Source organism: Solanum dulcamara, chromosome 9 (assembly GCF_947179165.1).
Source record: "Solanum dulcamara chromosome 9, daSolDulc1.2, whole genome shotgun sequence".
In the NCBI taxonomy this organism is placed as follows: domain Eukaryota; kingdom Viridiplantae; phylum Streptophyta; class Magnoliopsida; order Solanales; family Solanaceae; genus Solanum; species Solanum dulcamara.
In genome coordinates, this window is record NC_077245.1 from 71,272,716 (window position 1) to 71,287,383 (window position 14,668).

The following is a 14,668-nucleotide window of genomic DNA, read 5'->3' on the forward strand; positions in this document are numbered from 1 at the left end:
AATCCTAAAGTTATTATAATATTTGAGGTATCCTAAAATTATTATATTCTAACATAACCTTTTGAGGTTAAAACAACTAGCAAAAAACAAGTTTAATAAAAAACATAAGTAGAAAACTTTTTCCTACTAAACAATAAGGAAATTTGGTGCATCTAAAACTTCTTTTAGGTTTAGGAGTCTTTATTATTTTACCATATAATTTACACATCAATTTTATAAAATAAACTCTTATTTTATTAAAATTATTATTCTATTAATTTTAATTCAAGCCATCTTTTTATTATTTTTATCAAATTATTATTTAATTATCTTTATAATATTGACTTCTAAAATATATGAGGAGAAAAAATAAAAGAATCATAAAATATATGGTAAAAAATATTAGTAGAATTAAAGTAAAGTCCTAAAACATATGGAAAGAAGAATTAGAAAAAGACTCCTAAAATAAAATATAAAAAAATAAAATTAATGTTTAATTGAATTTAATATAGGGATCCTTTTAATATAATAAAATATAATATAATTTTTTTCTTAAAACAAGGATTCCAAGTAAACTTGAATCCTTGTACGTGCATATTGTTAAATTTTCCCTTATTAATAATATGCAATAAATCATATATATATATATATATATTAAAAGCATGAAAATCTTAATAATGTTGTTTGAATTTAATTTGTTTTGTTTTGATTATTCGTCCGCCCTTCATGTACTTTTTCTATATGTATGTTTATTTATTTATATCATTTGTGAATTTATGTAGTAATTCTTACGTTGTGGTTATTTTATTGGAAATTAATATTTTGCCTATGATTATTTTATAATTTCTTATGTTGAAAAAATATAAATGACATCAATATTTTGCCTATAATTATTATATAATTTATTATGTTGGAAAAATATAAATGATAGGTAAAAGTTGACAACTAATGATCCTTTCTACAATCTTCAGTTATGTTGATTGAATTTTTTGTTTTTCATTAAAAGATTCTGTTTTAGACAAAATCGCATTTTCACAATTTTTTTAAATCATCATAATCATATTTTATAATATTTAATTAGGAAGATATATTTTAAGAAGTCCTAAAATATATGGTAAGAGAAAAAATATTTTCAGAAATCCTAAAATATATGGTAAGAGAAAAATATATTTTAAAATTAAGGAATCCTAAATAATATGGTAAGAAAAAATATTTTTAAAAAATTAACCGAGTCCTAAAATATATGATAAAAATAATTTATATATGAACACTAATAATATATAATTTTTTGAAAAAATATAGAACCTACAAAATAAAAAAAATAGTCCAGGCAAAAAATTCATTTATTTATTTTTGGAAAAAATAGTCCATTTATATATATATATATATATATATATATATGTTATTTTATTATTTATTTATTTATTTTATTTCAACGTCAAATACTATATTTTAATAATTTTATTTTTTATGTATATAATTTTTATTAATTCATTTTCAGAAACTTAAACTTTTTTCTTGAGATTTATTTTGTAACTAAAATATATTGCTTAGTAATATTTACGTATTCTTTTAAAAATTGTGTACTCAATATATGAGCTACACAAGTAATAATTTATTCATTTTATATACAATTTTTATTAAATGACTTGACACACACGTGTAAAGCACGTACTCTGAACTAGTTTTAATAAATAACCAATAATATAGAAAATAAATATCATAATTATTATTTGAGAAAGGTATTTATAATTAATAATATAGAAAAAAGTATTATAATTACTATGTGAGAAAGGTAACAACTAACAACACAAAAAAATGATAATAGCCAAAATAATCTTTAAGATAAAATTATCATTCATATTCACGTTTACTAGTTCTTCTCATCCTCAATTAATATTTACACCGAATATTGTTTATATATTTTAAAGAAGAAGAAAAAAGATAAAAAGTGTAAGAGTAATGACAAAAAACCAATAAAGTTGTTTCGGAAATATAGTACTATGAAAGATCTATCCTATCAATTTCAGATACTATTATCTAAAAAATTATTTATAGCAATATCATTTTCTATACGAGTTTATTTATACATTTTAGAATAAATCACTACAATCTGAAAAAGCATGATAAGATAAAATATAAATATCATTACGCCAATAATTAAAAAAAAATGATTTGAAGCAAAAATGGATTTAAAAAAAAAAACGTCTGCAACGTACGTTTTTACGTCCAGGACTTACGTTTTAATGCCCGAGGCTTACGCCCCAAATTCGAGGACTTACGCCCTAAGAATTTACGCCTTCAATTTGCGCCTTGGAGCGTTTTTGATAGGCCCCACCCCGAAAACATTTTTTAAAACATTGTTTTTGACAAATTAAGAAAATACAATTTTTTTTCTTCTTATTATATCCTCAATTTATTAATATTGAACTAATGTCTTTGAAAAGTGTAGTGAATAAATATTTTTCAGACTCTATCAATTAATAGGGGTAAAATGGTAAACTCACTATATCAATCATTGTGTTCTTAATAAATATGTCAAGTTAAAATTTGACAAGTAAAAATAAACGGAGGAAGTAGCTTACAAAACAATACTAAAGAGTAAAGAGGCAAATTAGACTAAATAAATCTCGTAGAACGAGTTTAACAATAAAAACATGCAAGAGATTTCGAACGTGTTGACCCCCTACCCCTTCTCCTAATTGAAAAACCACTTGTCCAACCAATTAGAATTCCTGTGAGTATAAATATTTGAAAATTAATTATATAATATATCAAAAAAGTTTTTTTTTAAAAATCCTTCGTACGTTAATTTTGCATAAAAAAAAGCAAAAAATACGTTTTTATATTTTTTACAGAACATCGATCAAAATTTGTCTTTTTTTTTATTACAAAAACTGAAGGACATCCGTTGATTAATTTCATGTAAATTGTAATATGAAAAATATAAATAAATAAATAGAAATGAAAATATTAGGTCAGCGTATAAGTGGTCTAATGATAGAATTATTCTAGGTCATGATACAACTTTGGTTTGATTCTAATTGCTTAGTTTCATTGGTATGATAATTTTTACCAATTTCTTTTTAATTTAACTAAATAGACGAACGATATCGAAAAATTCAAAAAGAGTCCATTGATTTTGTCTTTCTGACAGATAAATGTCCACACTCGAGTTCAATTCAACTAGCTTCATTTGGTTTTTTACCGTTTTCTTTTTAATTTAACTAACTGGCGACGCTATACCTAAGATGCAAAATGGGTGCATAAGAATGTTGTGCTCAACTTCAAATATAATCATGAAATTAAAAGTACCAAGGACTATGTTTGAAACTTCAACATAGTCATTCCTTAGTAAGTTGCTGCAACTTCAGATTTTTCTCAAACAGAAAAAAGACTTACAGTACTCCCCCTGATTGCAAAAGCATGGCCCCCAAAAGTCTCTTTCTTTACTTGGATACTAAAAGAAGAATCTCTTGATGATATTATTAAAATTTGAACTACAAATTAATATCAAAAGCTATGCTTACAGGAAACTATCAAAACAAGAAACCAAAGAGAGAGAAACAATCCTATTAGAAAGTTATTAAGAAGTTGAACCTGAAGTGTCTGTTTCATGATAAGGTGCTGAAAGGAATGATAACATTACTCATTTACACAATTATGGAGCTTAAGAAATAAATCCCTTCATCTTCAAACTCTCAACAGAATCCCTAATTATCTGCTCCATTTCAATAAATTGCAGTCCCAAATCCATCAACTTCTTAGCTCCATCCTTGGCCCTTAATAGTCCAGGTTGAGTATCTTTTGGCAACCTGATCCGAAAGAGCAAAATACAACAGTTAAATAAATATTACGTAGTATACTTTTAACGAGAAACTCAAATTGAAAAAAAGGGTATCTGCAATAATAACGTGAAAGAGCAGGAATAAGAAGATCAGCTACCGAAGAAATTATCGTCAAACATCAATGACACGGGATTTTGCTAGTTTTATTTACTTAGACATCCCTAAGCTTGTATTTTAAAGGGGGTGGGGAGGAGGAAGAAAAACTACCAATAAGAAAGTCATGGAGACGGTATTCAAACTCTAACAAGATCAAGTGGCTTCAAGAAGATGGAAGCTCATTTGAGAGAAATCCCTAGTTAATAATAGTCTTGATGAGAAGAACATCAAAGAAACAAACACGTCGAGTGGGAAAGAAAAATTTAGATTCAGAAAGTCATTCAATTATCAAAGCAATTAGAGCGATCATTTGAAAATAAAAGCGACTACTTACTGAAGGGGTTTTAGAAACTTCTCTTTGTGGGGGGTGGAGGCAGCCCAGGTAATGAAGAGGGATATGCTCGGTAACACTAGAACAGTGCACCTCTAGGATAGTACAAATACTCACTCCTTAAGTATACTAGCCATAAAAAAGTCAGATTAAAAGAGTATTACCTAGGAATGTTATACTCAGGGTAAAGCTCTGCAACCTTAGCCGTGAAATCACCATAGTGAGTTATGGCTTCAACACACAAATGCCTTCCTTTTGCTGATTTGTTTTCATAAACAAGAATATGAGCTAATGCCACATCCTTGACATGGACTAATCCCATAAAGAAATCTTGATATGTATTGGTGCAGCCTGAGTATAAACAAAGTGACAAGGCATGTTGAGGACACCAGCACCAAAGTTTCATAACTTAATATCCATCAAAAGATAGTTAAAAAGATTTAGAAAAAATAATTCTGAGGGAAAAGCTTCAGCAGAGACCACCAGGTAGCAATATAACTTAATCAATAAGAAATTCAAATTGAACAGGAGAAAAATAGGAACAACAATCTACCCACATTCTAGAGCTCTCCTTGCAGACACGAGGAAAATGGAGCTCATTACTCAATGTTACCTTGTAGAAGACGAAGAATCATTAGCATGCTGGCATTAAGGGTTGGTGGGACAATAGGGCCCATTACAGTTCCTGGATTCACCACAACAATATCCAAATCTTTTTCCTTGGCAAATTTCCAAGCCTCTTTTTCAGCAAGTGTTTTTGACAAAGGATACCATACCTAAACCATAAGATTGACATCAATGTCATTTAAGGAACCAGTACACATTACATTTGAAGGGAGCTGATTAGAAATGCTAAGTGTACAAGAAAATTCAGCATAAGTCAAAACAAGGGAGTAGGCTAGTCATTTTCATGAAATGCGTGTTGTCTAGGCAAAAGCCAAGTAAGTCCAGATTTAGTCAAGCTTTTGCTTCTTTTTTCTTTTTGATATTTTAGTCTAACTTACTGATTAAGAATTAAGAACTTAGTTAATTTAACTAGTACCAAATAAGATATTAACCAAAGGCATACAAAGGTCAACTTTTCTTCATCTTTCATGGCGATGCTGTTGTGTCTACTTTATTAGTTTTATAGTTAAGTCCATCGAATAAAGAGTTTAAGCATATTAATCAATGGTATGTGTGTCAATATCTTCTTATTATGAAGCTAATAGTTCATTGATTTGATGAAGAAATCCCACATACAAGACATAAACCATAGTAGAGAATTTTACAAACATTATTCTCCACTTAAAGCCTATTCCTAGACACTGATTGGAATATATCATATGCTTCAAAGTGCAAAGGAACCATAAAGTTCCATTTATTTCTACAAGGTTATTATACTGTTCAAAAGCACTTCAGTTCCACTCCTCAATATTGTCCACATGAGCACCAAAGGAGTTTTCTCTGTCTCTTCTTTCTAAACTACCACCCAAGCTTCACATCTTTGATAATCCATGACATAAACCTAGCCTCTGAATATTCTCAAGAGTAGACTGTCATTTTACTCCAGGATGCTTTAAGGCTTAGGGAATGTTCTTATTTGTAGCACACAAAGCCTCTTATTGTTCCTGCCGGGTATAGCTTTATCAAAATTATGGCATACCTTAACAATATCTTGATATTCATGAATCAACTGAACATCTAATTTGAATTCTTGTTATTTTCTTTTCACTCAAGTACAACTAAAAATAACCTCATTTTAAGCAACTTCACACAATACATGGATAGAGACACTATGTATGATAACATAGGCATTCATAGAAGCAAATATGAAACTCAAATCTCACGGAACAAATTCTAGTTAAAGCCGAGAAATTTCCTGTGAGTTAGCCAGATAAACCTAGTTGACCCACTATTCTAAACTCGAGAAAGTATGGGCCTGCTTCTCTTCTCTACCTCACTTAATTATCAAACTTCTTGTAAGCAGCATGATTTGAGCTCGTCATATGTGTCCTATGCACATATTCTGAGTTGAGTCCTTACTTTGAACCAAAACCTTGGAAGCGCTAAAATTTCTAATTACGATTGAACAAGCATGGGTTCAATTTCACACCCAAGTACATAACTTACTCCATAATCCAAGTGAAGAAAACCAACAAAAACTACTTTTCTTCATAACAAATCAATTAATCCGTCAACTACACCTCATACCAAATTAAATACTAGGATATTTGGACCATATCATTTCAATACAAACTTAAAAAGAATAAGAGAAGAAAGAACTTGTGATAAGAGGGTGGCTCTAATGGAGTTGATCTTCTATCTCTTCTTTCTCCCTTCAATTGGAGATAATTTATCATGTTAGAAGTCCGTGTGGCAGCACTCTTACACACTAGAAACTTTGAATTAACACTGAACTAATTCCATGGTGCCCAAATATGATAACACGACACTAGACTTGTGTTTCACCATGTTAACAAAATCTGTTCTTTCAAAACTAAGTCCAAAATCACATTATGTTATATGAAAACCAGAACAATAACCAAGCATACCATTTCCTAATCCAAAACTACAGAAACTGTTGAGAATATTGTAAATACTAGTGAGTATCATTTAGGATTAATCAAGTTAATCCTTTCCAATTTTAATTCAGATTCAGTATTTAAACCCATCAGTTCGAGGGAATGATTAATCAAGCTAAGTTTTCACTCAATTCTTCCCTCCTTGTCTTTGATATTTTTCCTCATAGAAACGAAAAGACATCTACTGTATAAGGAATGTTAATATACAAAGGCAAAGGCAAAGCCAATCCCAAACAGAAAAAAAAATGGAAACATGACAAGGGAAAGGTATAATTCTGATAAGGAAGATCGGCGAAATGTATGTACCCCATTCTGTTTGCAGTAATCAATATCAGTCCAGCAGTCCTCATTCTTGATACGATCAGCAGGCCAATTAGGACTTGGGGTGACGGCCGATACAGATGAAGTCACCACCACACGCTTAACACCGAGCTCCTTTGATGCTGTAAGTACATTACTAGTGCCTTTGATTGCTGGCGACAGAAGATCATTCTGTAACTCACCCAACCACAACCCCATGTAAATAACAAACAGAATAGCAAATTAATACCAAAACTACAAATCAATATGAAGAACAAGTAAATGAGAAGTAGCAGAGCCGGAACTAGAAGCACACGGGTTCATTGAAACTTTAGTTCAAATTCTGTATTCATATTTTGTTTAAAAGATCACTAAAATATGTACAAAAGTTAAATTTAAAACCCAAAATTACTAACAACTGATATCCCTATCCTAGAATTTAGAACAAATAAAGTTCAAATTCGGACTCGGCGTATGACCAACAGTAGTAGGTAAAAAGAAAAAAGAAGGGTTCTCGAACCCACCTCAGGATCTTTAACTTCATCAACAATGCAAGGAGAAGCAAGGTGAAAAACACCTACAGCACCAGTAATTGCAGGAACAATTGAATCGTAGTTAAGCAAATCAATTTGATAAAGACGAAGACGAGATTCAGCTCCTTCTAAAGCAAGTAAATGCTTCGTCTCTTTCTCATCATCTAAAAATCGGATTAACAAAATTAGGAATTAATTTTTCTTTCTGAAGCAGAAATTGATTAAAGGAAAAAGAAAGAGGTAGTAACTAACTGAGATCTTTAACAGTGGCGTGAACAGTGTAGCCACGGTCAAGGAGAAAACTGACAAGCCATGAACCAATAAAGCCACTGCCTCCAGTAACACACACTACTTCACCTTCTCTGTTTGCCATTTTTATCGGTTGAAAAATGCTTCGCCGGTAAATGCCACAACTTAGAATTTATCAGTTAACAACACTGAATGAAGATAGATGAAAGAGGAAAATGGGAAAAATAAGCTTTGCCTGTGATTCTTTATCCAATGAAAAAAAAAAGACAAATATTTTTGAGTTTTATTCCCAAAAATGATCAAATTTTGATTTGTCATAAAATTAAGCACAGAACAATATAAAAATAAAGATAATAAAATATAAAGACTAGAGAGGAGAGTTTTCTTCAAACTGTCTTGAGTAAGCAATTTGAAACTTTCTTAAACATCTACTTCAACAAGGTATGCTCCGATCTTATTAAACTGAGTTAAAGAACTAACTTCTCGGAGCTACCTCCTTAATTATATCATTCATTCCTTAATTATATCATTCATTCGCAACTGGATTTCGTATCTGAATATGAAACTCTAAACTAAAAGTTCAATTATTCAAGTCGGATATTATTTATGTACGCTGGGATCCGACTTACATAAACTTTTTTTTCTTTTTATGATATTTTTAAAAAAAAATATTTTTCAAATCTTCAAATATGTACGATATAATCTTAAACGCATCTATTTATAGTGTTACATAAAGGCATATAAAGTGTTTCCATTCAACCTTTGGATGATCTCCTAATAGCTACATATAAATATGATGGATCATGCTCTTGTTGGTGCCAAATGTTATTGATGTCAAATATGCTCTGCCATAGGAACCTTTTATACAAGTAAAAAATTATGATGGATAGTAAAATACAAACTTAAAGAAAATATAGATAACGATTTGCAAAATTAATTAAGAGAATATTTCGTTGAGTATAAATTGGTCAAACTGATTTACAAATACTTTTTAACTTATTTATATGTTTGGTTAACAACAAAGTGAATATAAGTCAAAATTAGCCAAAAATCATAAGTTGATTATCCCTAGTTTATACTTTTCAAATTATAAGTACTTTAGTCCTGACCAAGTATTATATTTTATTCTTAATATATTTTAAAAATTCTCAAAATATGTTTTAAAAACAAACTTCTTACTTCCTCCTTGCTCCATATCCAGCCTTCCTCCTTCTGTTTGCACGAAAAATATTCAAATTTATAATTTTTTGCAAAAAGAAAAAGAAGAAGGGTATTTTATTCATCCTAACAAAAGAATAACTTATCGATCAATGTTTTTACAAAACACATACACTATTTATTGATAATTTTTAACACTTTTATCCAAACGCGTAATTATTCATTTATCAAATCAGTTTCAACATTTAAAAATACTTTTCAGTACTTTAAGTTTATCAGTTATTTACAATCAACTAATCCAACGAACTCTAAGTTACTAAATAATCCCTCCATTCCTATTCACATGTCAACATTTTAGATTTCACTGCATCAATAAACTAAGTAGGATCAAGTCTTGAAAATAACCTCTGGCAGAAATACAAGGTAAGACTGCGTACAATAGACCCTTGTGGTCGGGCCCTTTTTTGAACCCTACTCATAGCAGGAGCTTTAGTGCACCGGGTTGCCCTTTATATTTAATGTCTTTTTGAAGTTAAGTTTTCAATCCATGAACATGAATTAATTTATTTTGATTAATTATTTTGACCCATGAACATAAATTATTTACTTAATTTTTTTCTATGTTGGTCAAATGTATATTTTCAAAACTAATAACTCACAAGGGTAAAATAGAAAGAATGGGGTGATTTATGTATTGATTTTGTGAAATGATAAGTATTAAGAACCGTCTATTTTTAATAAGGACGACAGATAAATAGAAACGGAGAAAGGATAATATATATGCAAGGAAGATGATACTAGTATATCAAAGTTTTTGTTGCGACAAAATCATTAGTGTCACCATGTATGTCGGACAAAACAAAGTCTTGATTCTCAAAGAAGATACTAAAAATGTTCTTCCAATTTTACCCTTCAACAAATAAAAGAGAATTTTACATAATCAAGAAATTATTAAGGAATTACACTTTTTAAAGATATTTATTAAGGATAAATTAATAAAATAGTCTTTGTTTTCTAAAAATGAGTAACCTTTCTTAAGAGATAATTACAGTAGATAGTCATTCAGTAATTTTAATTATCAAAAAAATGGTCATTCGATGTATATTCATGTATACTCAATGTATATTTTATGTATATAATGTATCATAATGTATATTCAGTGTATAACTCATGTATAAGTAATCTATATTGTATAGTCAGTGTATACTTTCTTTGACTTTTTGCAAGCTATAATATATAGTCACTGTATATTTTCAATGATTTTTGGCTATTTTTAATGTAAATAAAACATGGCTATATTTGTTGTAAACCAATTAGTTTATTGTATGTATTTAAAATTGCCCCATTTCTTAAAGGGTGTGCCCAAGCTAATACATCGCTTATTTAGAAACAGAGTGAGTAGAACAATTTGACGAACTTGAAGTTTGGATATCAACAATATTAATGGAGAAATTTCATAAATACACATATTTATGTACACCCTTTGGATCATGAACAAAGCTTATTTGAAATGTTGATTAAGTTACGTGTTCAAAAGCTGATTTAAAATTACGATTTTATATTATATGTCCAAACACAGATTAAGATAATATAGGTTTTCTAATTAAGCTTCCAAAAGATAAAGAAAATAGGTATAGATTTCTTTCCTCTCCTACAAAAGTATCTTAGCTTACCTCCTACTAACATAATATTTCAACCAACCCAAAAAATAAGTCTCACAACAGTATACATACCTATACATATAATATACATATTTATACATATAATATACATATGTATAACTATCCTTATTTTTTTAAAAAAAATGCATTACCTTATAAGTAAGAACATAGAACATAAAGATAAAACATGAAGGAAAATTATTTTATTCATAAACTCCAAAGTTCTTGAATTTTACTACAAGATCTTTTTTAACCTTTCTATTCTGTATTTTTCTATATTTTTTTGTGTATTTCTGTATATTGAAAATAACCTAACAACATCCCTATTTATAATAGTAAGAAATCTAAATAAACTAGAACTAGAAAATCTATTCCTATATGAACTAGGACAAATAAATCCTAACTAGACATTAATTAAATAAATATCAAAAATAACAAATCCTAAACAATTTAGGATTGCTACTCCAACTTTCAATTATTATTCCAACAAAACATATATTATTTTCTCATTTTGGTTTTGGTTGTTATCTTCTTGAGACAAACTTTATAATGTATTACTCATGCATATGATGATTTTTGTCACCTGAACTAAATTAGTTGGTACTCTTGACATCAAAAAGAAATGAGTGATATGCTTTTCTTTGATATTATAAAGTATCAAATTCATTCAAAATAAAATAAATATGTGGGACGGTTAAACAACAAATTATGCTATGCAAAGTGGGATGATTGTTTTCATGTGAAGATGGAATATCTCTAAGCTATGAGTATGTATTACTATTTTTGTATCATTTATTTTTCTTCAAGCATAAGTTTACCCATAATAGAAGGGGAACGTGGCGGCCTGAGGGCATGAAAGAAAAAAATAATGTTTTGGTTCATGTGATGTCAATAACTTTTACACTGTTGAAGTGTGTGAACATCGTCTTATTTAAAAATTTAAAATATTAAAAAAGGACATATTGAGAATACAATTAAATAATAAAAGTGTGCTTTCAATATATCATACTTTAACTATATTCTCAACTTTTATTATAATTTTCTTGTAAAATGATGTTCGACTAATGACCTTTTGACATATTTAAATATGAGACACAAGTCCCAATTTTAAAAATAACAACCTAATTATTATTTTTCATCTAATGGTTTAGATTTAACTAACAAACGCAATTCAAATAATGTCTTGCTCCCCTCCCCCATTCTTATCTTAAATTTTAATGTGTTCTCATTTTTCTTTTTGTGAAGACTAATTGACACCACTTACATATTACAAGTTACAACCATTGAAGATTCCATGTAAGCCCGTTTGGATGGGCTTATAAATTGGTCAAATCAGCTTATAAGCTCTTTTTAGTTTATTGTGATGTTTGCCTAATGCTAACTTTAAGCCATAAAGTTCTTAAAGTCAGCCAAAAATGAAAAGTTAAAATTCCTAACTTTTTTTTCCTAAGTGTTTAAAGTCATTTTTCTTTTCCCATGGAAATTACTTTTATATCCCTTATATTTTAACTAAATTCCAAAACTACCTTTTTTATTCTTTTAACCATAAAATTCACATTATTTTTCTCATTTCTTCGGCATAAGCACTTTTATCCAAACACTCAACTGCTTATTTATAAAAATAACGTTCAGCATTTCAAAGTTCTAAAAGCACTTCATACATAAAAGTTATTTTTTTAAGCCCATCCAAACGGGCTCTAAATCTTCCATTATATGCGAGGTCTGAATAATAGTCGGATTATAAGGATCTGTTATATACAATATTCTTGAATTATATATTTTAATTGGACAATGAATTGTTGGAAATTCTACTTTTTTTTAGTTTTCTACTCAATATTTATATTAAAATTCGACTAAATCTAAATTTACACTACAAAATCCTTTGTTAAGAATAAAATGATCTTTAATAAAGATGTATTAAAAATTCTATTGGTTACAATATAATACTAGTGTATTGTAATGTCAGAAGAAACGAGTCATTTTAGCACACATCAATATTCGAAATACTAAATTGGTCAAGTGGGGATATGTCAATTTTTCATGCTTTTCTTGAGAAAATGACTACACTTGATTAATAATTTCATCCAACTTGGCACGTAGCATGCATTCCTATCATTGCTAAAAAAAATATCTTATTTTTTATTAAAAAATATTTAATGGTCATTTTTATAAATATTTTGATTAAATTAGAGAGAAAAAGAAAAATAGTAATATTTACATAATTAGAAAACTTTTCACTATTTCATTGACAATCTGTTTCTCATCATATATTGATGAATTGATTTAATGAAAAATGAATGAAAAAATCATGTTCTATATATAGTACAGATTTCTTACTAATTCAACATTAAAATTTTACTTGGATTAATTTTTAAGTCATATTACATAAATTTAATTTTCATTCAACTTTATTGGGGTTGAACAATTAATCGGGTTATATGAATTAACTAAGTTCATTTTATTAGTTTTAAGCTCAAACACAACTTTATTTTGTGGTGTATACAAATGTGTATCCCCCTTATTCACCAACCTTACTCTTATTTTTTTTTTGTGGGATGAAAAAAATGTTTTGATAGATCCTTGACTCAAAAAATACAATCAAAAGCAGAATATAAAAAATAATGACAACAAAATACTACCTCCTTTTAAAAAAGAATGACCTAATTTGAATTGATACGGAGTTTAATAAAATAAAGAAAATTTTTTAATCTCGTGAAATATGATCTTGAATTGAAATTATGTCAAATGTAGCAAAATGTTCTTTATAATCTTATGATTTTAAACATGTCACATAAAAAATAGAAATTAAAATGTTTTCAAAAATGAAAAGCAGTCATTTTTTTAAAACAGACTAAAAAAGAAAATAAATCTCTTTTTTAAACAGAGAAAATAATATTTTTAACCTTTTATATGTATTATTATAATTTTGATACTTTTTATATGTATTATTGTAATTTTTCGATAAAGAATATTTGCCTCCGTCAATAGGAGTGGGGGTGGGTAAGGCACGGAAAACGATAAGATCGAAGGATATATTTGGCATTAAAAATATATATACTGTCAAGTTGTCCAAAAGCAAACTCCCAATTGTCAAATATCAGACATACAGAAGAAAAAATAGTATGATATAACATATAGTATAAAATAAAATATTATAAAACCTGTCACGCCCAAATCTTGAAGTAAGATTTGGTCTGGCAAAGAGAGGAAAATCTATTACGAAAATTGTGTCTCAGAAACCCTTTAATTATTCCTCCATAATATTCCCTTTCAGTTATAAATAATCATCGGATCTTACCTTAAAATAAGAAATAATTATCATGATAGAATATCTTGAAAACAAGCTAGTATTCACTTTTAATATTTGCAGACAAGGTACAATAGTACCACCAAGGCAGCAAGGTCGATATAAATAGTGATGGAATAGTTAAAAAAAATTATTTTTATTCAAATGTTTGAGTTTACATATTTGAGAATTGAAAGCACCATTCTAGAAATATAGGTCATGATATGCACAAATTCGAATTAGTCTGACTTTAATAAAAATATTGAAAATTAAATATAAAATCTAAGAAAAAAGTCAAATGATATATTTATAACGGAATAACCCTTAATCTCTCTGATCAAATAACCCCTAAAAATATTCCAATGAGCATATTATGAGGAGTTCTATAATACTTGACTTGTCCCTACTTCAATTCAAAAGGTAATCGACGATTTCCATCTTTCTCCGCTTTCTGCAACAGTAACCATTTGTCTTTTCCCATTACCTCATTCATAAAACTTTCTAGAACTACGAAATACAAGTTTAAAAAGATAAAAAAAAAAATAAATTAAGAGAACATAGTAACTTTCCTTAACCAAACCTAACATAGTAACACTCCATAAACAAACTAAAAATAAAATACTACTATTTATTAAAAAGGATAAACAAAATTCCAATAGAATA

General features: G+C 28.4%; 1 protein-coding gene across 1 annotated transcript; it reads right to left on the reverse strand.

The window, feature by feature from the left end:
- Window positions 1-3,538: 3,538 nt before the first annotated feature.
- On the reverse strand, window positions 3,539-8,174 carry LOC129904272 (cinnamoyl-CoA reductase 1). Its single transcript, XM_055979812.1, has 6 exons — window positions 7,904-8,174; window positions 7,643-7,815; window positions 7,125-7,310; window positions 4,868-5,030; window positions 4,419-4,605; window positions 3,539-3,794 (listed from the first exon to the last, which is right to left on the reverse strand). Exons 1-6 carry the CDS (start codon window positions 8,022-8,024, stop codon window positions 3,650-3,652), a joined length of 975 nt encoding a protein of 324 aa, XP_055835787.1. The 5' UTR covers window positions 8,025-8,174; the 3' UTR covers window positions 3,539-3,649.
- Between the last annotated feature and the right edge of the window lie 6,494 nt (window positions 8,175-14,668).

What these genes read in the sequence shown, in the direction of transcription:
- LOC129904272 (XM_055979812.1), bottom strand. Translation starts at nt 8,024, where the DNA reads ATGGCAAACAGAGAAGGTGAAGTAGTGTGTGTTACTGGAGGCAGTGGC. An exon ending in ATTACTGCAAACAGAATGGG is followed by an intron (nt 5,031 to 7,124) that starts GTACATACATTT and finishes CTTATGGTTTAG; the next exon opens with GTATGGTATCCTTTGTCAAA. An exon ending in CCTGAGTATAACATTCCTAG is followed by an intron (nt 3,795 to 4,418) that starts GTAATACTCTTT and finishes CTTTCGGATCAG; the next exon opens with GTTGCCAAAAGATACTCAAC.